This window comes from Corvus kubaryi, unplaced genomic scaffold, assembly GCF_017639235.1.
Source record: "Corvus kubaryi isolate FWS band 111438036 unplaced genomic scaffold, C.kubaryi_AGA036_p1.0 37387, whole genome shotgun sequence".
NCBI lineage: Eukaryota > Metazoa > Chordata > Aves > Passeriformes > Corvidae > Corvus > Corvus kubaryi.
The window spans coordinates 2,410,471-2,437,688 of NW_024581129.1; the positions used below are offsets into that span (position 1 = coordinate 2,410,471).

The window sequence follows — 27,218 nt, forward strand, 5'->3', positions numbered from 1 at the left end:
ATAGAAAGATAAGGAGAAAAAAATATATAAGCCAGCACGAAGTACAAGTTTCATGCAAATAAATATATCAAAGGCAAGGATTTTCAGGGAGACACATGACAATGAGAATCTGATTTACTAATTTTAAAACAGTTTCTCTTCAGTGTCTTGCCATTTCGGATTTCACCTCAAGATGGCAATGCTGGATTAAGGGCAGTAGGAAAGGCAGTAACACAAGTTGGCACTGCCTACTTTGGGGAATTACTCTATAGCAAGTTTCTGCTGAATTTGCATAGTTTAGCTGGCTCCCTGTGTAAAGCTCTGCATAAAGATGTAGTTACAGAGGTACTTTAAAAAAAATCAATTATTGGTCAGGGGACAAAATCGAGGCACCAGAGCAGAAATCTCTGAATACGTACAGTGGAGCAATGAGAGCTCAATTGCAGCTGCAGGACAAACTCTAGGAGTGCCTTTAATATAAATCAGCTTTGAGGAACCATTAACATTTCCTTTTGACCAGTTCTCATACAGAGAAAGAAACGAGAGACAACGCACTGACCTCCATTTCTTTGTGCTCGTACTTCGTTACATTTCGCGCTCCTTGGCTTTTCCTTCTGATTTTTTTCAGCTCAGCCTGAGACTTCTCTAAAGAATCCAGTTTGCTCCTGTGCTCAGTTTGGTACCTTTTTAAAGTTGCCTGCAATCAAAGCATTTACATCATCTCATAATGCACTCAGCCAGGTAGCTGAGTAAGGGACTAAGAAGCATCACTGTGATCTCTGAGATCTCTCTCACACACCAAATGAGTTCAGCAACTGCTGTAGTTTTAAGGAGCTATGAAGTTATACAGGGGTTCCCTTTTTAACTTAAATTAAGCATGAAAATTTTGGCCATCTTTAGATATCTAAAGTTCATTTCTATTAAAGCTCATATCAATTAATTAAATCTTGGGAAACAATGTCTCAAAAAATTCTTTGACTAGCAATACACAAATAAAATAGGAGTTTTAGAATTGAATGTACTTACAGTCATGTATTTTACATCCAGGTCTGTTTTCTTCTCCAGTTCAGATATAATTTCCTTATGAAATTTTTTGAACTTTAAAAACAAATTAAGGGTTATTAAAAATTGGAAAAAGTAATTTATAATTTCACAAGCAGAATTAATTAGAAGAAATAATTTAACTTACACTCTCCTCTAGACTGTCATTAAGTTTCTTGTGTGTTCTTGAGATTTCTACCAGAACTTGGCCTGTTGATAAACATACAACCATATTGGTTTCTTTCTTAGACTTCTGAAGTTAGTTAACACAGAGCAGTAATAAAATACATTTAACTAATATACTCATTAATGGTTATATTTAAGAGGGACAGAAAATATCTTGCTGTTGCTCATCTCAGCAGCTGAAATAAATAATTCACTCTGGCCACAGACAAACCAAGCAGTTCATAAGTGATAGAAGAATTAATCATGCATTGTTATGCAAAAGGGACATAATAAATACTTCCTTCTCTCCAGAATAGCTCCTGTTGGTTTAGTAACAGCCTCTTTTCATGCCAAGTCAGAGAATAGCACACAAGTTGTTACTACCCAAATAGCTGCTACCCATTTCTTAGTCTGAAAATTAAACTTCAATGTTTATTAAGTTACTGCACCTTCAGAGTCAACAAAGGAACCTTTCAGTTCCCTGGCAGCACACCTGCTAAAACAGACCTGATCCACACATGAATTCCCACCTGTACAGCATTAGCCAACAGCCAAGGCAAAGCAGATTCCTCAGCATCCTCACAAGAAGCCCTGACTATCCCCTTCTGCTCTGCTGTCTTCCAGCACAAACTTACACCCCTCACTCTGAACCGTGAGCAGTTGAAAGCTGAACTGTTCCATTTTGCTTTAGGAGGATATAGAGGAAACATCCCTCAATCTTTTGGGTGTGGTTGTATGTGCAAAGCAGTGTAAACTGTGGGCTGGTGCTGCCCTGCCTGCAGCCAGCCACATCACCCTGCCTGCTGCTCATGGCCACATCATCCCCACTCCCTTCCGTGCCCTGGCACGGGCACACTGGGTGAGTGCCAGCCCCGTCTGGGAGATTGCAACACACTGCTGAGGGGAGCAGCTGGAAGGACCCAGTTTGATTTCACCCAAATCAGATCAGTCCAGTGTTACCAGCTCCTGGCCAGGAGCCACTACCAAAGTGCCAGGACCACAGTCAGATCCACAAACTGAGCTGCATGTGGACACCTTGACTAGAGATGTGTTTTCCTGGCACTCCATTTGCATGGCAGCACTGGCAGGTTCCGTTCAACAGCTGTTCCCTGGCACGCCTCCTCCAGTGATCCTTGTATCCCTCAATCCCCCTTGCAGCTGTCCCACCTGGATTTGCCACACAGGTACCTGCAGTTGTGCTGTCTTCATGCACAGGCAGGGCTGCAGAGTGACCACAGTTCTGTAATTCCTGCACTGCAATGCCTGCCACTGGCAGTCACTGCATGGGACTGTGTGTCCCTCCTATTTGCCATCTTACGCAATTCTAGTTTCCTTTTTTCGGGTTAAAAAAGAAAGGATGCATTAACATGCCAGTGTATGATGTTTTCTACCATCCATATACTTTGAGAACCCCTGAGTTAGTCAGCAAAGACATATCATCCTAAAGTGCTTCAGATCCTTCAGCTGCTCAGGAAAGCTCCCAAAAGATGCCGGTAATTAAAAAATTTGGCTCAATAAATGACAAGACTTGATGAGAACCTTCTCATCTTCTCCTTTCTCATCCAAGAAATGCACAGACATCCAAGCCTGTCTCCCCATAGTGCAGGGAGGTGACTTGGTAACCTTCTCACAGAAGGTAGAAGCATTCCCATGTTCCTGGGTATGTGTTACCACCTTCCTCCCTTCTGATTTGTCATTTTCCAGTCACATAATCTCAAAATCCTGGTTTCTTTGAAATGAGAACCACATCTCCTGTGAAGCACTATGACACAGCAGATCTTCAACTAAATCATATAAAATGTGGGTCTGCATTGTTGTTTATGGGGAAACATCAGGTGGTACAGGAAGAAACACACATCTCTCCTGGTTTTTCAGGAATCCCTCTTCGTGCTCCAGTGCCCACCCCTACCTCTCTTTGCATAACAGACTGCAGGACACTGAGAGGAAAGAATCTGAGTACAATGAGAACAGACAACCCCTTGAGCAGCAAGAAAAGGAATTCACAGTCAGGATGGGAGATGGCAGAGACAGAGGAATGCTTTATTTTTTTTAAAATATGTATAGTTTTTCTGAGTTCTGTACAGCCCACAGAGTGCTGTGCTTTTTCTGTTCATATTTAAAGTTGCTGATCACTAAAGCAATATGAATGCTGTGAGGAGAGATGCTATAGTAATTTGTTGTTCATGTACAAGAGAAAAGTAAATACGATTAGTTACACAAACACTTGAAGTAACGGAGGTGAGCAGTGTTATTTTAAGGCTCCAGAAGTGAAGGCACTTTTGTCCCTGCTGTTTCTGTTTCACCTACTCAACTCAAAAGATACATTTGAGACTGTAATGGGCTTTTAAAGTTAGAAGAGTTTTGTGAATACTTACCTACAACTTAAAAAGGAAAATGTTGATAAAAGAAAGCAGGAAAAAATATCAAGAAATACAAATAAAATTACCAAGTTTGTTTGGTTTTACATACACAGACTAGAAAGCTGTTTGGGAAGTTACAGAAATTCAGGGTGAGAACTGGAATGGCCCTCAATATAATTACCCTTATAGATTTCTGCTTTTAAAACGAACTTACTCTCCCTCTGTGTAAAAACCCCGCTCTGAGCAGCGGCTGCCAAGGCAGAGCACTGAGCTAATCCTTGGCAACGCCAGCGTTCCGAGCACAGACAGACATCCAACAACGCTGGGCATTGACTCAGCTCCCTCCCTGCCTCCCTCCCTCCCTGCCTGCCTCCATAAAACACCCATTCACCTGGGGCGGCGCGAGTGGAAAACCTGACGCGCACATGGGGTTATTTTTGTCTCGCACTCACTGCAGCCTTCCAGTCTTTGGGCTTTGGGTGCTTGCTTGGAAACAGGTTTTTTCATCTCTGTTACAAAAAAATACTGCCAAAACATGTCCTGAAGAGAACTTTGAAAACTACACTTCCTTCTAAATGGTTTGTGCTGGATTATTTTACGAGTTTATTTTAGAGTGTTCCAGAACACTTTTAAACAGTGTGGTTAGATGTCAGTGACTGTGTCCCTAATTGCATTTTCTTTTCCTCTCAACCAGAGACTCCCTGTACTGTGCATCAGGCAAAAGCCATATTTATACTTGTGTATACACATACTTTATACTGGGATCTCCTCCCTGCCACCAGGAATCCACAGGCACTACATGTACCGGCTCACCCAGTTCATTTCCCCTTTCAAAGTGTTGATTCAAACCATGAAAAGAGCCCATCCATAGTAGCCACATTCTGATCAATTAAGATTTAAATTACAGATCAGATTCTGCACTTTGAATAAATAGAGAGCATTTTTTGAAGGGAACATATACCATGTTTCCTTACAGCCAGTTTAAGATAATGGGTTAGTCACATTTAGATGGTTCTCCTGAATTAATTTATCCAAGGAGACAAGTTTTTGTAGACTAATCCAGGAAAGACAAAACAACCCCTAGCCTAAAGGGAACAGTGTCCAAGTAGAATGGAAATTGACCAACTTCAATACAATATTTGAATTTTAATCACCATGGTGAATTATAGAATAGCTCTAAGAAAGACAGTGGATTACTCTGGATTAATGGCAGCATAACCTAAGGCCAGGCTCTTGCAAAAGGGTAGACAAAACTACTTAAGGTGAAGACAAACATGTATTTCTCACATCAATTAAAATATTCTGCTATATATTAAAGCTGCTCTTGATCAGGTTTTATATATGCGAACTCATAATACCTGATAACCAAATATTAACCTCATCATCATTTACTGGCAAACCCCAAACGTATCAAACATAATGACATGACCAGAGCACATGATAACAGGCCACTTAAGTCCAATTTGTGGCAGCCATCCTGTAAACTTGAACCAGTTTTAGGCATCATATTATGCAATGAATTAATAAACCCCAAACCCTGGTCTTGATGATAAACATAACTATTCAAATACTTGTCTCAAAAATACATTTTTTCTGCTTTCTATCTCCCCACACCCTGAACATGAAATCTTTGTGGCTTAATAAAGTAGGTGCACGTTAAATATTCACACTTTGATTAGAAAACAAAAAAGTAGTTGTAGATGTTCACAGATACTTGCTCTGATATTTTGCTATTACCTTAGAGGTGCACTGTAGGGAAGGGAAACAACAATCTCTTTCAGAAAAGGATATTGGGGGAACATCTCAAGTATCTTAAATGACTTAAAAAATTAAACATTTCTCATATGCAGTTTTTGAAACCATGTCTCATAATACAGCTATAATCTGATACAGGACCATGAACAGTAATGGTTCCATGGTAAATTTGTTTCAGTTTCAAATAGATTCAGTGCACACATAGAAAGATCTTTTAAGACAAAACTTTAGGAATTTGTGGAATACTTTTAAGCTTAACCAAGGCTGTTGGTTGTATCTATATTTTCTACTGAGAACGTAATACAGACTAGAATTCCATTAATGATATTGGTTTTGTTTAAAAAAAAAATAATGAGCCCAAAGGGTGCAACACTAATTTCTCCATATACAGCATCCCCTGAACAAGGAGACATCCTTGAAAAGCTGTCTTCCCAGGAGATGAAAATCAAGGAAAGCAATTTCTATCAGAAATACTCATTGTAAGGCCAGAACTTCTGCAGCAGTTACACTTCAACCTCACTGTTTGCACTGGCTGATTGTTCAGGTTATTTACATTTTCATCTTGTGTTGACTGTTCTTGCGAAGTCTAGAAGAATTTGTTCAAGTTAGAAACAAAAATGGAACTCAATCAATAGAGTTCTGTCATAGAAACAAGTATCAACAGCTACCAACAAAATCACTTAAACTTTTAAAACACCAAATAGCTAAATTAAAATCAATAAAAGTATTAATTGCATCATCTTACTTGAAATATACTTCAATTTTGTTTTATTTAGAGGAGGTTGCTCTTGAAATATTTCAAGTCTCTTAATAGTGAGACTTTCTTAGATGTCTGGGAACAGGCAAAATGCTTAATTGTATCACTTATTTACCTTCTGTTGTCCTGTTTTGTATTCAGGGCAGGTTGATTAACTTTGTGTCTTAGAGATGAAGCCACATAATTATTTATATTAAACAAGAGAATGAAAGGCTGAGTCAAAGCTGCACATGGAGACAGTATCGTCCAAGTGTGTTATTAGATGCTATTGCTGGCATGATACTCTTTCCTCCAAGTCACCCTCTGTCCAGAAAAAAAGGCATTTATGACATGGGAAAGTTAGAAACAAAGTCCTTTGAAAACAGTAGCCCCCAGGAGGTAGTAAAATAGGAATCTTCAAAGAATACAGTATAACAAACAAATATGATTGAATGAAACATCTGCTAAGCTTCAAAGGTGATAAATCTGTCATTCTGTGATAGGAAGGATTTAACTGTGCAACAGATGCTTTAAAGAAACCAAAAAGCTTCAATGGACTTTAACATGGAGGAAGAAAATCATAAAGAAGGATAAAATAATGTAAAACTTGCCCAGCTCTAACTGCACTTTCCTTCTGATACGATTTGTCCAGAATGCTTTGACAGGGAGCTTTGACACACTCCCCCCATCTGTAGAATTAACAGTAATATGCACATAAATCAATAGGACTAGGTCAAGTCTGCCTTTCCTTACTGCATGAGCGAACATGGAATAGGAAGTCAGGAGTAAATCTCTCTGTAGTTCATTTTACAAAATGGCATTGACACATGACCATTCAGTGCCATTTTGTGAAGGTGACTGCAGAAGGTGAAGGGGAGGAGAAAAAAAAGAATAAAGCCTACAGTCAAGAAAAGGGGAAGAGATTTTCAAGCACAGTAGTGTTTTGAGTCCACTCTACATGCTAGATACAGTGCCCTGAGGCAGCTAGAACCATACATAAATAAAATCTGCAAATAAAAACAGAAGCAAGGAGAACTTCACATTCTAAATGGCATTCTGAGATTAATTTTAAAATATGCAGAGTTCTCATCAAGGCTGTGAACAACAGAAATGTTTCTGCGATATAGCAAGCAAATAAGTCAGTTAATTTAAAACAGATTAAGGGTTAAGGGAAATGAATAATTACTTTACAGTCTCATTGATACGAAAGAGATAAACAGTCCTGCAATATGCCTAAGTAGTCTAGGTATCTTGCCCCACGTCCAGACAAGACCAGTAAGCAATAAATAGGATTGTGCAGGACACTGTTGCTAATTCAGTGACGTGGGCACTGATGGTGTTTGAACTGATGAACTCCCAGTGCTCCTCTTGCTCCTTCTCACAGACTTCCCTGCTGTGCTCCTCATATGGCTCCAGAGGGAAGAATGTATTCTAGCTTGACCACAGTCAAATTATCATCTGATTCAAGTGAAAAAAACCCAAACCACCCAACCCAAAAAAAGCCTAAAACTTCGGCCTCTGTATTTATCCAGCCAAATTCTTTCAGCTGGACACAGGTGATTTTAGAAAGTACTACACAATTCATACCATGCTATAAAGTGGGCAATGAACTGCTAATCCATTAGCTATTCCCACATAAGGCCAGACAAGAGTGAATATTTATGACATTAACAAGACCATTACGATTTCCAGTTACTCTGCGTTTGTTCTTGGGGTGATGCTCCTATTTTTTTCCTGTTTTAAATGGAACAAAAACATTAGCTCACATTGCATTCTAAAGAGGAATGTGACTTTACTGCAGATTCAGCAGAGTTCAGTCTGCAGTCTGGTTTCCCCGTTTCTCCCAAGATGTTTTGATCTCTTAGTCAAAAAAATTCAGAGATTAGAATTTTTTTTAAACATACTATATCATTGAACAGATGTTAATTAACACGAAATATTCAGCTTGTCTCAGATGATTGGTAAGCACAGAAACTAAATTTTCATGTTAAAAAAGGAAAGGAAAAGCATATGCCATGTAAATAATGCATGAAAAATTACAAACTTGTTGTTCCACCTGTTACTCCATTACTAGTATATATGAAGTCTGCTTCAGGCATTTTTTTTTCCCCCCCAATCATGTAAACCCAGAATATATTAAGGTTTATATGTCAGAGACTCATCTTTCATAGGGCCTTGGAAGCCCTGTATACCACAGCTTTTCATACCTGAGCTGCAATGCTGTGCAGTGACTCGTAATCCTCACACAAGCCAGGTGAAAAGAAAGCAAGTTACAATACAGGCACAAGCCTCAACTTGCCTGGATGAAACCCTGCTGGTTTTAGTGAGATTAGTTAAGGAAGATCATACAAGAGAGCTAATCTCTGTTTTACAGCAGGACTGGAACAAACAAATCATGCTAACCTGCAAAAGCTGAAGTTTTTATGGGTTTCCAGTACCAGAGAAAGTATATATTTAAATTATCATTATATATGTAACATGAAATGCAATAAACCACAAGCAGCCACTGCAACTTTCATTACAGCATTTTGGAACTGCCACTGAGTTTCACAGTCTTAGCAGTGTCCAAAAGAAACCCAAACCAAAAAACCCCACACCCAAATTGAGTCGCAAGTTTTGATAAAAGTCTCTTTCTCAGAAGTCCAAGACAATTGGTTTTAATTCCCTGCCCTGCCCCCTGGGACTGGTAGTGACATCTGCGATGGACACTGGATTATTTTTCTGTTGAGAAAAAATTCAGCAGGAAGAGCTGACTGTACAGACTAAACATAGTTAGACTTTCACTAAAGGATTTACAAGCTGGTTTAAAATACGGCTTTATTTTCTTCACAAAGTTGTCATTTACTTTCCATTTTTTCTCTCACTGAGAGGACAATCAAGTACATTTTCTCGACAGCAGCTCTCAGGCTTATTTCACCTGGGGCTGGTGGTGAGGAAAGGCTGTGATTGCTCAGCATCCTGAGCTTAGAGATGTGAGAGAGAACAACCTCCTGCCCTGAACGGGCCCCTGGTGCTGGTACCGTGTTTGGGTGGGCTCTGAACTGGGAGGAGCACACAGCTGTGTGCACACAGAGGGCCTGGAATTACTCTTGCCTAGCCAGACCTAGCCACAACCTAGGAAAGATTGCATGGACACGCAGGTGAGGTCCAGGGTGTCCTTCCCAGGGTTCCCACTGCAAGATGAAAGATGTGTGTGAGGCCCGAGTGGAATTTATGTGTTCCAGTATAGTGAGAAATTCTTTAAGGATTCCCTTCACTGTTGTCTCAGGCCTTTGAGGCACAGCACGAAGATATCAAGTCTTGCTCACTGCAGGTGTTTTGAATATGTATTTTTCCCTGGAGGGTGTGTGCTCACCAGTACCATTCTGGGTTTCTGTGCTGAAGCCCAGAGTCATGGCACACAAGCAGGTGCTCCTACAGCTGCAGGTGCTCCTACAGCTGCAGGTGCCAAGACACCTGTGCTGGTGCCATCACCACCACACTGCATCAGACAGCCACCCTACAGACCTACACCCTACACACCCTACAGACTCGCAGGACTGTTATTCCCTATCTTATCACTGACTGAAAACAGGGGAATCAGCTTCAGTTTACAGGGTGCTGTAAGGCTGGGGCAGGTGAGGAATAAAATATTAAAACTGACTGAAAAATATAACCTATTATCTAACATAACATGAAAAAATAGCTGGAAAAGTATCACTGAAATCATGTGAATATCTGTCTTCTTTCCTTCCCTGGTGTTACTGTAATTGATCCCAAATGCCTTGTGTATTTTCATAGTCTGTTTCCTCCCATCAGCTATTTCTAGAACCAGAAAATTTGTAACTTACCTGGAAGTCTTCATAACAAAATTTACAACAATATAATTGTGTACAGAACAGACTTGTTTTGGATAGTTCTGTAAGAACAAACTGCAGTATTCATTTTTAGACACATTCTTTATGTTCAGTAACAAACCCACCTCTTGTTCACTGTGTTTCTCGAAAGTAGCATTTCTGGTTTATATTCTATCAGAAAAATATTATAGAACTTACACCCAAGACTGGCTCATCTCCTTCCACCTTTCTTATAGCAGACAAGCATGGCACAAGCCCAGAATACACAATATATATTTGGAAGATACAAAACCTCATTCCTGTAATAGCCCACAAATACTTTGCATTTCCCTTTCAAGGCAGCTCTCTGTGTAGTTTCCTTTTAGAGCACACGAGTGGAGTGGCTTCTTCAAATGAAATTCCATTATAAATATAGTAGAAGACTCTTTTATTAATGCTCCATAGGAAAAGCTGGCCTGATTCTAACTACTTAAACTGCAGCCTCTAAGCTGCTTTCCCAGAAGTTTCCACCAGATGAGGTGTGTAAGGTTCTGCAGCTGCTGGCACACTTCTCTTTCCTTTCTATCCAACACAATCTATTCCAAAGGTAGCACAGAGGTTCTACAGAGATGACACGGATGCAGTAAGGTGGACAAAGATGACAGAGCTCTCCTGTCCAGCTGAAATGAGCCAGAGAAGGGAAGAGTGCAAGGTGTCATCTTTCTAAGTGCAATAGGATTCCAGCTGACAGGGTCAATGTATATGTGTTAAACTAAGCCAACAACTCTCCCTCCTCCCTTTTTTTAAAAATGGAAGTAGAGCTAGCTGCATTCATCCTAAACTATGGAATTTTCTCTTTTTCTGCTTGGTTTTCCCACTAGTGAGAGTGACACAAGTGCTATATCCCAGAATTAAAACCCCAGACCTATAGTTCTGACAAGTACTCAATCAAGTGGCAATTTTGCTTGCTAAACAGGAAGAAAATAGATAGTTTTGAATAATAAATACTTGCAAGATAATCTTTTAAAAAGAAAGTACTGCTTTACATTATGGCCTGATCAGAAATTTTTCAGCAAGTAGGTACGTCCTTTTTAGCAAAATTAGAATTTTCCAATTTAGTTCCAAATTCTTTCCTGTATGAGTTGAACACTTAAAGCACACAGTTTCTGATACAGAAATTCTCTTAATTCTGGAAATAATGAGGAAAAAGAAAAGCCCACAGGGTTTCTCTTAGTTGCAAAGCTGAAATAAAGTGGTTATCACTAAAAAAAAAAAAATCACAACCCTCTACAAATTGAACCTCACACTGCTGGTTCTATTAGTATTAAATGTACATGATTATCAAAGGATCAAACTTGATAGAGATTCATACGAAATGCCAACTCTTGGATAAGCTGCAGGTCTATTCATCAACCATCACTAGTTTATTGTGACTGATGGTTTATCAGCCTTGACTCTCAAACCAACATTCAGTTACCCCAATACAGGCATTTGTCTACCTGCAGAGGAGTATAAAGGCTCTCAAAAGAAGGAAACATGGATACAGAGAACTCCTGCCCCATTATTCATATCACAGAATTCCTGCAATCAATCTATTACTCTGTAAAATAAAGTGGTATTACTATACCACAAGATTTTGTATTTGGCAAAACATGACAAAGTTGTGGAGACCTTTAAAATTACACCACTTGATGGGCAAAAGTGTTTTGTGAATGTGTTCAAATCCTGTATTTTAACCTGAAGAACAGTCTGTTCTTTTGTGCTTGAGAGGAACATCAAGTTCAGGGCTCACCCTCTGTCAGGAAAGAATTCCACATCCTCTGTGCACCATGAGAAGTTTTGGAGTTTTCTCCCCACCTCTCTCTATCTTGTGACTGCCACAATAAAGAACAAGACTTGCTTCTCCAGATCATTTGTACTGGTTTTTTAACAAAAAAAATTCTTCTGAAAGGAACCCAAATCTTCCCAAATTCTTACATTTTAGACTGCAGATGAGCATAAGCTCTTGCATACCTGCTTCAAATTAAGTTTGAACACAATACATAAACTATAAAAAACAAGCCTGTAAACCAGGGTAATCTTTAAATAAATTATCAGTCTTGGTTAGATTAGGGAAGACTATTTTGTCTCCTCTGATTGTCCTATTAACATACTGATCTTCTACAGTTTAGTTCCACTGATCAAGACCATGCAAGATAATATTTTTCTTTCCTATTCTATTTTGACAAGCAATTAATAGTTTACACTCCTTAGTTCTTGAGCAATAAGCTCTGGGTACAGACCCATAATGCAATTGTGGGTGACTGCTGTAGATACCGTTGCTACACAACAAACTAAGTGGGACTTTACACCCACAATATAAAATGAGATGTAGCTACAATAACTGGCAGGTGCTGGAGAAGATAGTTGGGAAGATAGGAGAAGCAGTATTCCACAGGCAAGCAGGAAATAACTTCCTGATTCCTTGTGTAAGGCTACAGAGACAGCCTGTGTGACTAGAGGAGATTTTATTTAAATTATAAGCACTAAAAATCGACGTGACAGAGCCTCACAAGCCTTTGCGTTTTGGGCAGGACAAAAACAATTAGCAACATGTGAAAGTTACTGTTTTAACACCGTGGTGAAGTGTCTGTGTGGAACTGGTTTAGTGCATTATTGAAACACAGCGTTTTATTGGGCTGGTGTGGTATGCTGAAATTTGAATAGTATGAAATCTCAACATTTTTAAACGTGCAGTTTCTTGTTTTCTATCTTTTCTTCCTGGAGGGATTTCCAAAAGGTGCCTAGGAAAAAAGGTATGCAAATTCTGTATTGCAGAATAGCTTGAACCACCAAATTCAGGTTCTGTTCTGTTCTTTAAATGCTCATTGCCAAGTCTGAGGTACTACAAACTCAGAAATTTAGGGAAATATGGAATTAGAAAGAATGTTGACTCAATCAACTCATCCCTTATTCATAAGGATTGTGTTATGACTGCAGTACATTCTTCTACTTCCTCAATTTGCTTAAATTATTCTCTATTAAAATGATTCAGAGAGCTTCAACCAGACTTGAAAGATAGAGATACTTAGTACAAAAGCTCTGAATCAGCTGGAATATCCAGATTTCCTTTTCATTCTCATTTCCCTCTTCTGCTCCAATCTCATTCAACAGAAGAAAGCATTTTCTGGCTTGATTTTTATTTGATTTTTTACCCCATGACTTCTCCAGCCTCTCTGCTTTCTACCCTCTACTTTAAAAAAACCTCCTTTATTTCTAGTGCATTTCTCTTTCTACCCTGCTGTGGAGCTGGTGTCCATTTCACTGTCTCATCTCAGAAGTTCAGTTCTGTGTTTCCTTATGAGAAGGAAGGATTGGCTGTGGGTTTGATACAAATCTTTACATCACACTGGCAGTGAATACACTCTAGGTCACCCAGCAGGTTTGGCTTTGAACTGGGAAACCACCTCTAATTTGGCAGAGATAACAGAAGTATTATGCATGATAGAGCTGCTAGTGGTCAATCACTTGTCTTTTGGCAAGTCTAAAGGAACTCATGGATGAGACAATTGCACAGGTGGCTGCAGCAACTCCCCTGGAGCTACAGGGCCCATGAATGGGCAAAGTTTGATCTGTCCTTACACACCCCATACTGCTCAGCATGCCCTGCAATGCTATTAAAACACACGAGTGTACAGTAAATACTTTTCTTTTCAAGCAGATACTTTTGGAGACACCTGGGTGTATCATATTTCTGTGGTAAATAGTCCAATATTGTAGCCCAGCTTCAGAACTTGTAAGAAAGACTTCTTCTTGAAAATGCAAATGATCTGTCACAGACTCCTAGCCACATTATCATGCCTTTTCCAGCATTCATTGACTTTCCTTATCTCTAAATTAAGTATTCCATCAGAGAGTACGTTGGAAGAAATCCAGAGTCACTGTTTGCCTTAAGAAGAATAGATTTGTCTGCAGTAACAGTTAAAGCAGAAGGTGAACAGAAAGCAGGGAAGAAGGCTGTGTTTTCTCAATATGGTGTATCTTGAAAAAGATTTGTAATTGCAGGATGGAATTCATAGTTCAACAAAAGTATGTTTTCAATCACAATTCTGTATTGTCCCAAACAATAGGGAAAACCAGTTATTTTCAGAAGTCAGCAGAAGATTACCCAATAATAATAATATTTCCAAACAAGCAGAAAATGTCCCCCCTGCCAAGTCATAAATCAGTTGCTTCCATGCATCTGCCCAAGCGCTTGATTGCAAAAACTGAAATTGTGCATTTTCTGCGATTTCCTAAGACTCTGCACAGCCATTTCTTTTAGCTGTTGTTCCATAGTTTGACAGCAGCAGCTCTGCTTTCTGTAAACAGCCTGCAGAGCAAACAGAGGGAGCTGCTTGCTGGGACTGTTTGCTCTGCCCTGTTTGCTGTTCTGCCTCTCCCAGCCCTCGGCACAGATGTTAACACTCACCCATGAGTGGTTTCAGGACAAGCCATAAAAATGTAGGCAGCCACACAGAAACCAGTGGCCACCTTTCAAGGAGTCTGTCCCCTCAATTCTACTTCTCCAGAGCTGTGAAAAAAAAATTGCTAAACCCATCCTTTGTAATCAGCGGAATTAACAAAATACTGTGAGTTACAGCAGGAGATGCAAGTTACATCACTGGAAGAGTCCTACATTGCCCAAAATCAAAAGTTCAGAGGCAAGACACGTCATCAAGTTATTTTTGTCAAAAAGCAAATGAAGGCATTAAGCAAATGTTTCTTCTTTGCAGTATAGTGCCCAGTTCTTTCTTTTGCAGTGACTTGAGAATCTTTTGCCAGAAATATTACAAATATTTTGTACTCCTTTGCCCAGTGTTGCAATTATACTGCTCAACCTACAAAAGTGAAGTTGTCAAGGGCAAGTGTTGCTGCTGATCTTTCAAACATTCAGAAATTGTTTTCGGGAGAGTACAGAACTTGAAGTGGATTTCTATTAATGTAAAATTAATCCATCTTTGAGCCTACAGTTTCTCTTTCAAAAGCTCAAGTAGGAAATAAATATAAATGTACCTGAGAACTTTTAGTGATACACTTGATCAAAAGTAGTGAAGTAAAACTGAACCCTTCACAATGACACTCAACCAGAAAATTGTTTTAGTTCTAAAACTGCTGCTGTACACTAGGACTCCTCATACCAATATTCTATTGCAGAAGTATTTCAACCTTCACCTCTGCATTCAAAATCAAGATACATACTTTTGTATTTATTTTAGAATGATATGAGCTTAAAAATACATGCTTTTGAATGCATATGCAGATACATATTCACAAAAGGAGGAAAAAAAGGTAATTTTGTCAAAACATTGTGTCTTGAGAAATAATATGCCTTAAAGGCATCTGATCCCTTCCACCCCTGTTATATAAGAGTAGAACATACTTTTACTCATCCCTATCTACTTCACATTCGTTTGGTGAACTGCCAGCAGGAAAGGAAAAATAAAGTTTATATTTTGAAGTAATTTTAAAAAATTACTTTTCACTTACCTAATTCTTTAGATACTGGAGAATCTGCTGATATGTCCCCAATCTTTGCAAGGCTATCATAATATGCTCTTCCAGCCACTACCATAACTGGGGGTGAGTAAAAAAACCACAACTGTTAAAAAAAATCAAAGTATCTTCAATTTTTATTAATCTATGATTCTATGAAATCTTGTCATCCAGAGCACAGAGTAAGAGAGGGGTACATGGCAACAAGGAAATCCTTCTGTCAGAGAAAGTTGCACAAGTCCCTGTGCTCCCTGCTGATCTGTGAAACCAGGAAACAAAGACAGAACTCCAGAACATATTAATGAAGTTTCAGCCTGTTACTTAGCTCCTACTCCCATGGGGCAATCAGCACCTGGTGGGAAGGCTTAGCCATAGGCCATTGGTCAGGACATAACCAAATTCCTTGGTACAGAGAAAACTGTTGGAATAAAACCAAACTGCAATCCCAAGAAAGTGCTGAGGTCTCTTGTACTGACCAGCCAGACCAGTGATCTGGGAAATGGCAACTGGCCACCAACCATGGGCCTGCGGTTGCCCCAAGGAGACGTGGAGCCCCTCAAAAACAAGTCATCATTTCCCTCTAAAGCTGGCTGTTACAGGAACCAATAAGCTCTCACTGTACACCACGAAGGTTTCAGTTATTCCCAGTTAATCATTTCCTGGTTAGGGCTGATTTAAACAGCAAAGCCAGTTTCGCTGGAACAAACACGGAAACGTCGGAGTGAAGCTGCAGGGAGGCCAGTGGGGAGAAACATCTTACACAGGGAATAGATCTACAGTGCCTGCCTTGCATCTTCAGTGTCTAGAACTCATCTGCATGCCACAGAGAAAAGAAATAACAAGGACAAGCTGGCAAGCTTTAATGTGAAAAATAACTTATTGAAGTTATTCGTCACAGTTTTTTGTAGTTGTACATTCTTAGCCTAAAGTGAAAGTCAAGCAGAGCCTCACTGTTGACTTTAGAATACTTTTTTTTTCTGAGAGGAATATAATTGCCAATTACAGGTCTGTATTTTATAGTTTTTACTAGTAAGGTGACATCTTTGGTTACATAACAGTATATTCACTGAGAAGTCTGAACATTTTCCAAATCGAACAAAGATCCTCTTTGAGGCTCTGTTGCATTAAAAAGGGTGATTTCTGTCTCATAGGTGCTCTGTGCTCAAACTTTCTGAGCAGAAGAATCATACTGGTGCTACTGATGGAGCAGTGTGCCACCTGTACAAGAGGGTTTGATGCCAGTCCAACTCTTCCTATCTGTGTTTTCTCAAGACAGCCCCAAGTCACTCTTTTCTCCTAATACAAGCACTAAAAAAGGAAGGAAATGTGTGATTTTCCCTGTGCTAACTAAGCTAAATCAAGAGCCCCGCTTGCATAGTCCCTTCACCAGTACTATGGCTTACAAATTACTCCTGCAGAAAGGAAGGGGTTTTTGACCTTTTGTCCTCAAAATGTAGAAAAATACATTGCAAACATATCTGGAGTTCTTGTACGTTTTATGTTCTTTGTCAGCCTACTCCGACTTTTTTGGAAAGCTGTGAAGTGTTTGTTTAGCAACAGAGTATTTACTCCTTGTTACAGATCTATTTACACCACTCAGAAGCGATGGTGAAAAGATTACAAATTTATGGGAGTCCAAAGATGACTTTGCAACAGTTGTTGCAACAGTGTAAATATTCATTTGAAATTAAGCATTCATTTCAGATATGCCTTACCAGCCAGCCTTAAAGGCAAATGTAACAAAAGGCAAAATGCAACATATCAACAGCAAAGTGTGTGAAGAGCAGAACCCTTAGGAACTGGTATAGAAGTATTTCAAATGAATATGAAAACACCTGTTATTACTTCTGGTACTACCTGTAATTCCTAAGGTCAGGTACTAGGTAACCACATGTTAATCCATCAAGTTAGGCACTACCACAAATAAGTCAACATTTCCCTATTTTCATCTCCAGCAGGCTTTGGTTTTATCTTTTTCTCAAGCCAGGTCTAAAATTTGCATGAAGAGAGATTTCAGTGTCTGTCTGGCTATGCACTACTTCTGCAGGATCCCATTTCTCAGAGAAGTGCATTACACAGAGGGGAAAGATGTGCCATAGGCTTGAGTGAGGCAAAATTAGAGAGATTTTACATGGCTTTAATATGGTATCAAGCAGTTTGACAGGTCTGCATGGTGAAATGGAGCAGGCTCTGACAGGTCCCACAGTGCAGGCTCTGGGAAAGCCCTTCTTCGATTGTTTCTGTGAGGTCAGTAATGGCAGTAAGCAATTATATTCTACAAAGTTGGAGAAACTGGGTCCTTAGATTCAAATTTATTCATTCTGATTTTGACTCCATAAAAATGATATCATCAGGGTTAGTATGGGTAACAACAACAAATCAGTTCAATCCTGCAACTTGTACTAATTCACATTGTTCAGTACACAAGGTTACTTAGGTAGTGATGTGTGTAGGTGAGTAGGAACACATCTAAGAATGTGAAATATCTCTGGAAGGTATTTTCAGAGAGAAAAAAAAAACCACCTAATCTACATAACTTTGGGTTTTTTCATTCATTATTCCAATGTGGGTTACTTAAACCCACTTTCAGTTTATTTTGCAGGAGCTCTGTGCCTAACTGTTTGTGATGCAACTTCTCCAGGACAGTGGAAAAACCCCGAAAGACTGGAGAGAAGGTATATTTGTGTATTTGTGCTTGTTAGTTGGGGTTTTCTTCCTCTTAATTAAACACATCCAAAGTTCAACTTGGAAGCCTATATACACAACCCTCATATCCAGTATGTATATTTAAATGAGAATTAAACTTTCTAAATGTAGCAGCCAGGAAACTTACCATTAACAGCTTTTTCATAATTCTTCCCCAGATTTATTAAATTCCTCAGTCCGGGATTGAACTGTTCCATGACATTCTAGTGAAAGAAAACAACATTTGTGTTATAACCAAGGCAATTCCACAGTGGGTGTCAGTACTCATCTCAGCGACCTGAGATGAGCCTAAAGTTTCATATGTACAGCACACAACTCAGAAGTCCAAGGATGGATGAAAATTGGAAGATTTGAGGCACACAGGAAAACAAAGGATGGAAGGGAGAAGAAACTGAGCATTTAAGATCAACAAACGGGAAAAAAAAAAATTAAACTATTTCAACAGGGATCTGGCTGTTTATAAAACAAAAGGGTATCATGTGTGTGATCAAAGTTTGTACAAAACCATCTTTATGGTGGGTGATGTTGGAAAATCCTTTGTTCACTAATTGTTTTATAAATTCAGACAAGAACTTTCTGACAATAGTTCAAGATTTGAGTTCTAAATTTAAAAAAATTCTAGAAAAGAAAAGAAGAAAAATTTCATCAGATCTCTGATTCATATTCTTTGTGTTTTCTGTGTTACAGATGCATTAAGTGAAATTGGTTATTTTGGGGATTTTTTCTGCTTTTTTTGTTTGTTTGAAAATTGTACAAAGCCATGGTTCTTTCAGACAGATAGTGAAAATGGTGACTTTAAATAGGAGGGGAAAATAAAAACCACTGCAGCTGCTTTCACTGTTAAATACAATTACTGGCTGAAACAACCAGAATCTGAAATCCAGCAGCTCCAGGCAGGACTGCTCTCATTCCTAGCAAATGCTACAACCTGCAGATTCTAGACCTCCTTTCCCCAGAATCTTCCTAACGAAACTATAGCTATGACATTACTCTCTGAAATTACACTGTCATGGAAAGAAGATCATGAGGTACCTGTGGACACCGTTCTGTTATTCTTACTATTTTTATGGCAATACTTTTATGACACAAACTCACTACTGTTCACACAGCAGAGCTGTCAAGTTCAAGGAATTCAAAACAGATCCTTTCTGTTTACAAGAAATACAAGACTCAAGACAAGTGAAATACTACCGAGCTTTTGTCTGTTGTACTACTAACAGAATGAAAATATTTATGTTTAGTACACAGGGGGACCCAAAAAGAACAGCAATACCATCACATTGATCTGATTTTCAGGCAAAGTCACGCAGATAGAATTTTATTATTTTTTAAAGACAGCACTATACCTGAATTCTGCTCAACATAAAAAGTGAAGGATTAACTCCAATAATACTTTAACAGTCATATCAAGTAAAAATACAGTTATTTTAAAACTATATAAACTATTAGATTCCAATACTAGTATAGTATAAATTACATCAAAAGCAGCCACAGAACAATACCTGGCCTCACTGCCTTTGTGTACAAATTAAATGCAACTGGGATTGTTTTCTGGTCTGTCCCATTAAACTCTCACCCACCCAAATGCAATCACTGCAAACAAACCAGCTATTGTCCCCAGGCCCTTGATTTGTGTTAACTCACAAACCACATCCAGAAATCATTTGGGAAAGTGTGTTTCAGGTTGGGCCAACAATGCCAAGGGCTATTCTAACAACTTAACAGGATGGATATTCAGGCTCTGGTGTCTGGGAACATCCCTCCTCCTGCCCCAGCTTTTTAATTTGTTCCTGTCTGTGTTGCTGCTGTGCCTGTTGCTCTCCTCGTTGCTGAGGTACTCTGTGAGACACTTGTTCCAAGGAGCAAGTTGTTTCTTCCTATTCCAACTTTTTGCCATTTCTTCCCAGCTGTGTACTAAAGATGATGTCTGCTGACTTACATGGAGTCAGTGAATCACAAGGAAAAAAAAAAAAAAAAGATGAATTAGGGGGTTGTTTCAGGATAGAGAGTCCTGTATTTTCAAGGATATGAGGAAAAAAAGATGTACCATAACGGTGTGCATCCATGGCAGGTAAGAATCCCAATGCCACCTTGAATTGCCATTCTATACTGAAAATAATCTTGGAAGATTCTGCCTCTGCTAACCCTGTTTCTCAAAACAAAAAATTACAGAGTAAAACCCCGTATTGCCACCTACCCCAAAATTCTAAGAATAACGTGATAATTATTGGCCTTGAGGCACTGATTTTTGGAATGACTATATTAGGCATTCAGGGGTAAAGATTATGGTTTTCTTGTCATCCTCTGATGCAGATTTCAAGCAAAAAATGGTGATTGCACCTGTCAGTTGTTTTCATCCAAGAGGAAGTAAACAAACCCCAATAAAATTGCTCTCAACAGCTCCCCTCTCTGAAGCCAGGCCCCACAGCTCTTGTTTTTCACTAGAGCTCTTGATCCACAGCAGGTATTCATGAACAGCAGACACAGACCATGCTCTGGAGACACAGCAGGTCCACTGAACACAGGGAACTCGGAGGAAGAGTTCCAGGACATCACATCTGCTCAAGGTACACGTAAAGCTGCTGGGAAAGGTGAGGAAACTATTTACAGCCAGTGCCTGCAGCAGCTGGAAGGAGCACAACTAATGGATCTTTTCTCCATCAGCCCAGGCAGCCTCTGGAAGTGTTTCAGGCTTTGCACTGCCACAGTGGTTGATTGTTAGCAGAACCAGTCCCTGGACGTGAACGCCCGAGAAACGGCAAAAACCTTTGCAATGGAAATTCCCCTTTGGAGTCTGCTTGGTTTAGCAGAGTTTGGTTTATGGGTGTTAGCTGATCCTCACAGCACTGGGCAAGGCTCATCTCAATCAAAGGTTTGTGCTCGACAGAAAAACTTAACTCTCCCTGACCCCCCTGCCACGTCTCCAAGATGAACTGATGAAATAATTCTCAGATTATTTCCCTTTCATACATTAGGAAAAAAGCGTAATATGTGATCTTTTTCCTTTCTACTGAAGACTAGATTCTCAAAGCAAACAAAAAACCTGGCCATGCTTCTAGTGGTCGTTCTATACAGTTAACCACAGGTAACCACGGGCTGTCTTTGAAGTCCAGGAAGTTCAGGAAGAAGTATCTAGAGCACTTTATCAAAAAGGGAAGCTGTCACAGGCAACTCCCTCTTCAGAATGAGCTATAGATTTGATATTGTCAAGGCATTTCAGAGCAATTAAAATTATTGTTGTATTCTATTCAGCTTCAGAAGTTATAGGGGACAAGAGCAACTCAAATCAATTTGCACAGCTACTTTTTCTTACCGCATCTTACAGCCTTATAGCTTCTCTTACTTGTAGTCTAAGGACAAGGTCACAAAAATGAGTGGAATGAACACCAGTGCAAAATTTCAAGTCATACAATAAAGCCATATCTCAAAACTTCTCAAAAAGGAGGACAGAGGAACAAAGAAAAAATTCTGATCAGGAAAACAATCTAAAATTGTCAAAAGTCTCAGAAAATAACAGTATTTTTATCTGCCTTGGTGTACAAGGACATGGAAATAAAACCTTTGTCTTAATCCAAATAAACATCACAAAGTGAGAAAGAGCTTGGGAGAGATAAAGAGGTTCACAACACATTATTTGCCTGTACAGTGAGGCACACAAACAGGGCCTCCTAATTGTCAATCGTGTGTCCTATATTCTAGTGACACACTACCTCTCATGAACAGAATAATTAACGAGAAGAGGAGGCACATGATCAGATCCTACAGCTTTCCATTATTTAGAATGAATGGAAATAAAGGGAAACATTTTCAAAACAGGCAACTGGAAACATCTTTTATGCAGAGACCTTTAGAGTTGGCAAAAGCGACCTTCCAAGGAAAAAAGCATAAGAGAAACCTATTCTGGTCATTTGAGTCATTAAATCCTCAGAATCTGTTGTAGGAGTTGCTGTGTTCCTTTCACCACATGAAACCAGTGTGAGTTATCCAGCTGGGTAGCATGGAGCTGGCTGGAGAGGAAGAAACCCTGAATTTCCACTTGTTGTGTGTGGGTATTACATCTTCCACAGTTCCTGATAGTCGTATAAACAACGCTAATCTTCAAAACAAATGACAGCCATTGTAAAAGTGCCTTCCTGTAAATGCTCAGCTTTGCTTTTTACTTAAAGACACACCTCACTGAACAATAGCTCAGCAGGTATGAACACAACTAAACAATGCATAGACTCCCTGCAGTTTCAAGTTTACATCCTGCAGGCACTCTTGCAAGAGTGAATAACAACGCATTTGGGTAGAATTCTGAAATTATAAAACCACCAGAGAAAAGTAGATCTTGATTTCTAGCATCACTCCTATTAGTTACCACCACTGTAGCTATTCATAGCTAAGATTTGTATAGCTACTAGTGATTTAGTTTAAATTATTTCTCAATCTGAAAATGAGTAAATTTTTTAAAAAAGTCTTTAGTGTTGCCACACTATGTCGGAGACACGCCTTGAGAAGATTCAAAAAGGAAATAATACTGTGCTGTACTGAACCTGAAGCATTTTGTACATTAGTGCATTTCATCTCCTGCTTTAGCTTCTGAAATCCATAGTACAGTTTTCAGAAGGGCACAGTTGAGCCCTCAACACACTCATGTTAAGATATCTCATTTGTAAGTTAGCTTAATATTATTTTAAAACAGGTTTAACTGAATGGAAAAGAATAAATCAAGATGCCAGTGTTTATTCAAAAAGACTAATTCTTATGACTAATTATTAGTCGTCTTGATGGAAAACTTCTTGTTTAAGAGAAACATCATTAGTACATCATCCATCAGTGTGTTTCTAATACAACTTTTCCAGGTTATGAACACATGCCCAAGGATAGACCTCAAGCCGGCATAACTCTAAATAAGGGCAGAGGAGAAAATTTGTACTAAGGAAGAACTGGATTTTATAAACTCACAAACTCCCAAAGGCTCCTCTTCCCCGGAGTTAGATTTGTACTGCAGGAATGCAAAGCGACAGCCTCACTGCAGTATGAGCTGGGACCATAGGTGAATCTGAATTTTGATACATAAGTCCAGTAGTTTAATATAATTGTGAGTCTTTTTAAAATACAGAAACATGGAATGTGGGACTTTAAACTGAATTTATCAGATATATTTCTGTGATAAAACAATATAGCCTACCAAAGTAATTCTCAATGCCTCTGGGGAGAACAAATGGGTTTCTTGCGGGAGGAAGGTGTTTTGGTTTTTTTTAAATTATGCTTTGGTTGATAATCAAAATTCACTTGGATACAGAGAAACACATCTTTTAAATCCAAGATTAGCAACACCAATCATGCCATTATCAAGAGCTCCAGAAACCTCCCACCATGGGAACACTCTGTGAGCTGCTTGCCCAGCCCTTGGCCCATCCAGGCAGAAGGACAGGTCTGTACCTCAGCACTTTCCTGTTTTGTCCCCTTTCCCCTGCACTCTGTGTATCTCAGCCGGATGCCAAGCAGTTTTCCCCCATTTACAGCAGAAAACCTGTACAGGCTGCAGGGACACAACAGCACACGACAACCTTCCTGGGTGACCAAGTGACCATCTGTGCATGGGGGTGGCCCACAGTGTTCCCCCACATCGTCCCCACGTCCCTGCCAGGGCAGGGCAGTGTCATACCAGGGAACCTCTCAGCAGTTCCTTGGCAAAAGGGAGGCTGTGGCCCTCTTTAGTCATAGGCTCCCACACCCTTGGGCTTCATTGTGCACGTGCCATTCCCATCATGCGCTAAAGTGATTCTTCAGGTCTTACATAAAGGGTAAATGTCAGCCCTGATTTTTGTGTGTGCACACACAGTTGTGAACTGTGCTGTTTATTCAGTCAGGTTAGCTAAAAAACATTGAGGTATTCACTTTCTGGTCTGGATGCCAACAGAAAGGAAGAACAAGATAAAAATAAAACGGCATTACTCAGCCACCCGATGACTTCTGTAAATATATTTTGAAGCTTTGTATAACACAGGTTACCATGTATTTAATAAATCCAATGGATTAGCACTGTAAGAAAGAAAAATAAAAAAATTACACAACAACACCCCCTCCCCCCAAAATAGCAGGCCAGCAAGGTATGCAATTTAATTTTCTATTATTTTTCCAGGTCACCCAAAACTTGATTCTTTTTGAGAACTCTAAAGCCTGTATTTGGTCCTGCAGCACAGATGCCATCACAGCACTACACTGAATTGGTTTCCCCAGACCAAGCCTTTCTTCTTACAGGTAGGAGAAGCACAAAACACTGCTCTGGATTCTACCCATCCCAGCACGGTGTTTGTGTGCACTGCTGGGATGGCACAGGCAAGAGCAGAAGTGCCATGGGCACTGCTGAACAAAAGAGAGCACACTCTCCACGAAGGCCAGAGCACAGCACAAAGAGGTGTTCATTTGTTTTAGATGGGGGAGCTGTGATTACAGTCCCAGCCAGTGCTGAATACACAGGCTCCTGCTCTCTGCCCCGAAAGGGTAACCAACTGTTTTCAAGATTTCGACTTTGATGTAGAAATAACTGCTTTAAAGTGGACCCTGAATCCATTCTCTATCTGAAGCAGCCTTTCTACCTTATCTGGATAAAGTTTCAATTTTTAATGAGGGCAGGGCAGGAGGGTTTCCAGGCCTGTGAGTACGAGCTATGTGATGCAACATGCCAGACCTCTCAAAATACCTACAGAGGAGACATTTCATCACACTGTCAACATTAACTTTGTATTACTTTTTTTTTTTCTGGTTATTTCAATCTTTAGATCTCTTTGAATTAGTCTAGGAAACAAAACTAAAGGGTAAACTTTCCCAGGAAATAAGAACTGAGTAACAGGGAAGGTTTCCCTATTTAGTGGTCACTCCTTTTAAAGCCTATTTTAAATTATATCCATTAGAACACACAGGAGATCTTCTTCCCTCTCCTCTGTAAAACTGTTACGACTGCATTCTGGAAGTCAATAGACAGAGTAGAGCATTCCTTTGTTGGCACAGCCCTGAACAGTCAACTTCCCAGGTTTCTCCTCTGTGAGCCTGTATTTACAGGGTGCACTTCTGAGAGGGGAATTTATGTTTGCTTACGGCCTTGCCGCAAACGTAACTGATACCAAAAAGCACCAGACTATTTACGATTATCTGCTCTGGTTCTAGAGGACAAAATTTATAGCCGGATAATCTCATTTTTTTTCAGTAGTTTTGCATTAATTTGATATCTAAGTCCAAAGAAAGTAAATAATAAATATAACATGGCCCCAATATAACTGGGGGTATAAGACGGGGGTAAAGTTGACTTAAGTGTGTCAAAGAACAACAAAAGTAACAGCAAAATTTACTCCTAGTAAATGTTTTTGAAAACCTTTAAATGATGATGACAACATCTTCAGAAATATGAAAACATTTGATAATAAACCAGAAAAATTTAGTAAATAGTGAAATAGAACAATCCATCAGAAAGCTTTCCTTAGGGCTCAAACCTGCAAGTGCAGTGCAGCTGTAAGTTAAATTTGCAAATGGATTCAATCATGCAAATGTGAGTGCTTTCTCTGGTACAACAGACTGTACAGAATGAGGATTACAGATCCAACTATGGATTACTTCACTACCCAACCAAAAGTATGATTCTCAAGGGAATTTTTCCCAATTAGAATTACTGTGTTTTGGAAGGACTGTGTTTATAAGGAAAAAGAGTTCAGAACAAGTGTCTGGTGCCCATAAGCAAAATATTTTTAATTCTACAAATAATGAAGCATTTTGGAAAGTTTTAAAGCCTCCTAACACGAACTGAACTACCCGCAGCGGTCAGTGCTTTGAGGCAGTGCTAGGGTGCACCATCATAAATCTGATTATCAGCTCGGGACGCTGGCAAGCAAATTAATTCAGCGTTAAGCCATTTTTAGGCTCTGGCCCGTATGAAGAAACGGTTCAAGCAGAAGACCACAACCACCAGGATCTCCAAACCACCTTATCACCAAAACACACCGAGGGAATGAGGGCTGGCTGTTGAACCGAGCCTGCTGGAGAGGCAGAAACCGGTCTGGAAGCCGCCTTGTCCCGGGGGTGCCGCGGCCGTGCCCGCCCGGGGGCTGCGGCGGAGCCCCGGCCGCGGGGACGGGGAGCGGCCGGACACAGCGGGGCGGGTGGGATCACTCCCGGAGAGGGGAACGGGGACAGGGGAAAAAAAGGAAAAGAAAAAAAGAACAAAGAAAAGAAGAAAAAAAAGAAAAGAGAAGGGAAAAAAAAAAAAAAAAAAAATGAAAAGTTTGCTGCGTTTCCGCGTGGGGAGCCGCGGCTGCCCCGCGGCCCCCGGGGCCGGGCCGACGGGGGCCGCGGCCAGCCCCTCCCCGCTCCGCACTCACTTTGTACGTGTTCTCCGTCAGCTTGTTCACCTCCTCGGGGTCCCGGGACATGGTGCCGGCGGGGAGAGCTCGGTCCTGCGGAGCGCCCCGGCCCCAGCCCAGCGCCGCAGCCTCGGCTCCCGGTGCCGCGAACAAACTGTCAAAAACTTGCGGAACCAGCCGGGCAGCGCCGCCGGGGCGGGCCCTGCGCCGCGGCTCCCGACGCGGCAGGACTGGCTCGGCGGGCGGGGAGGGCCGGGCCGGGCCGGGCTGGGCTCGCATCACCGCACTCGGCTCGGCGGGCACGGCCGGGCGGGGCGGCCGGAGCGCACGGACCGCCCCTCTCTACCTGAGCCGCCGCCTGCTCCCGAGCACCGCCTCCATCCTCCGGCCTCCTCCTCCCCGCTTCCTTCTATGGGAGCTCCTGCCTCACTGCCAAAGCCTAGCCCAGCCCAGCCCGGCTGGGAAGTCCTGTGGAAGTCCTTTCAAGAGGCCGCTCTGCTGTGTGTGCCCCACGAAGTCGCGGGTAAACTTCTTCTCCCAGCAATTAAGTGAGGGTTCTGTAGAAATTAATTAGTCAGAATGAATTAGCGTAGCCCTGGCGACGGTAGTGCGGTGCGGGGTGGTTGCCCTGCTTCCTTCCACAGCAGCCCAACGTGAGGGAGAGCGGGGGGGAGAGACCCTCTCAGGAATGGACAAAAATGTCTTTCTCCCTAGTCCTGGTCTAGAGCACTGCCCGAGCTTCCTGCTACACGGGGAAGTTTTCTATTTGTTTTAAATACACACCCATAAAACAGTGCCCCCCAGT

The 27,218-nt window shown here is 40.6% G+C and overlaps 1 protein-coding gene across 2 annotated transcripts in view; it reads right to left on the reverse strand.

Annotated features, from left to right (window-relative positions):
* BAIAP2L1 (BAR/IMD domain containing adaptor protein 2 like 1) overlaps window positions 1-26,649 on the reverse strand; it is a 35,914-nt gene extending 9,265 nt beyond the window's left edge. For both annotated transcript variants that reach the window (XM_042036862.1, XM_042036861.1), the window contains exons 1-6: window positions 26,432-26,649; window positions 18,199-18,274; window positions 15,360-15,446; window positions 1,169-1,230; window positions 1,006-1,077; window positions 539-676 (exon numbers count right to left, since the gene is read on the reverse strand). In XM_042036862.1, the coding sequence (XP_041892796.1) occupies window positions 539-676; window positions 1,006-1,077; window positions 1,169-1,230; window positions 15,360-15,446; window positions 18,199-18,274; window positions 26,432-26,482 (486 nt within the window). In that variant the 5' untranslated portion in view covers window positions 26,483-26,649. The remainder of the gene's footprint in view (window positions 1-538; window positions 677-1,005; window positions 1,078-1,168; window positions 1,231-15,359; window positions 15,447-18,198; window positions 18,275-26,431) is intronic.
* Between the last annotated feature and the right edge of the window lie 569 nt (window positions 26,650-27,218).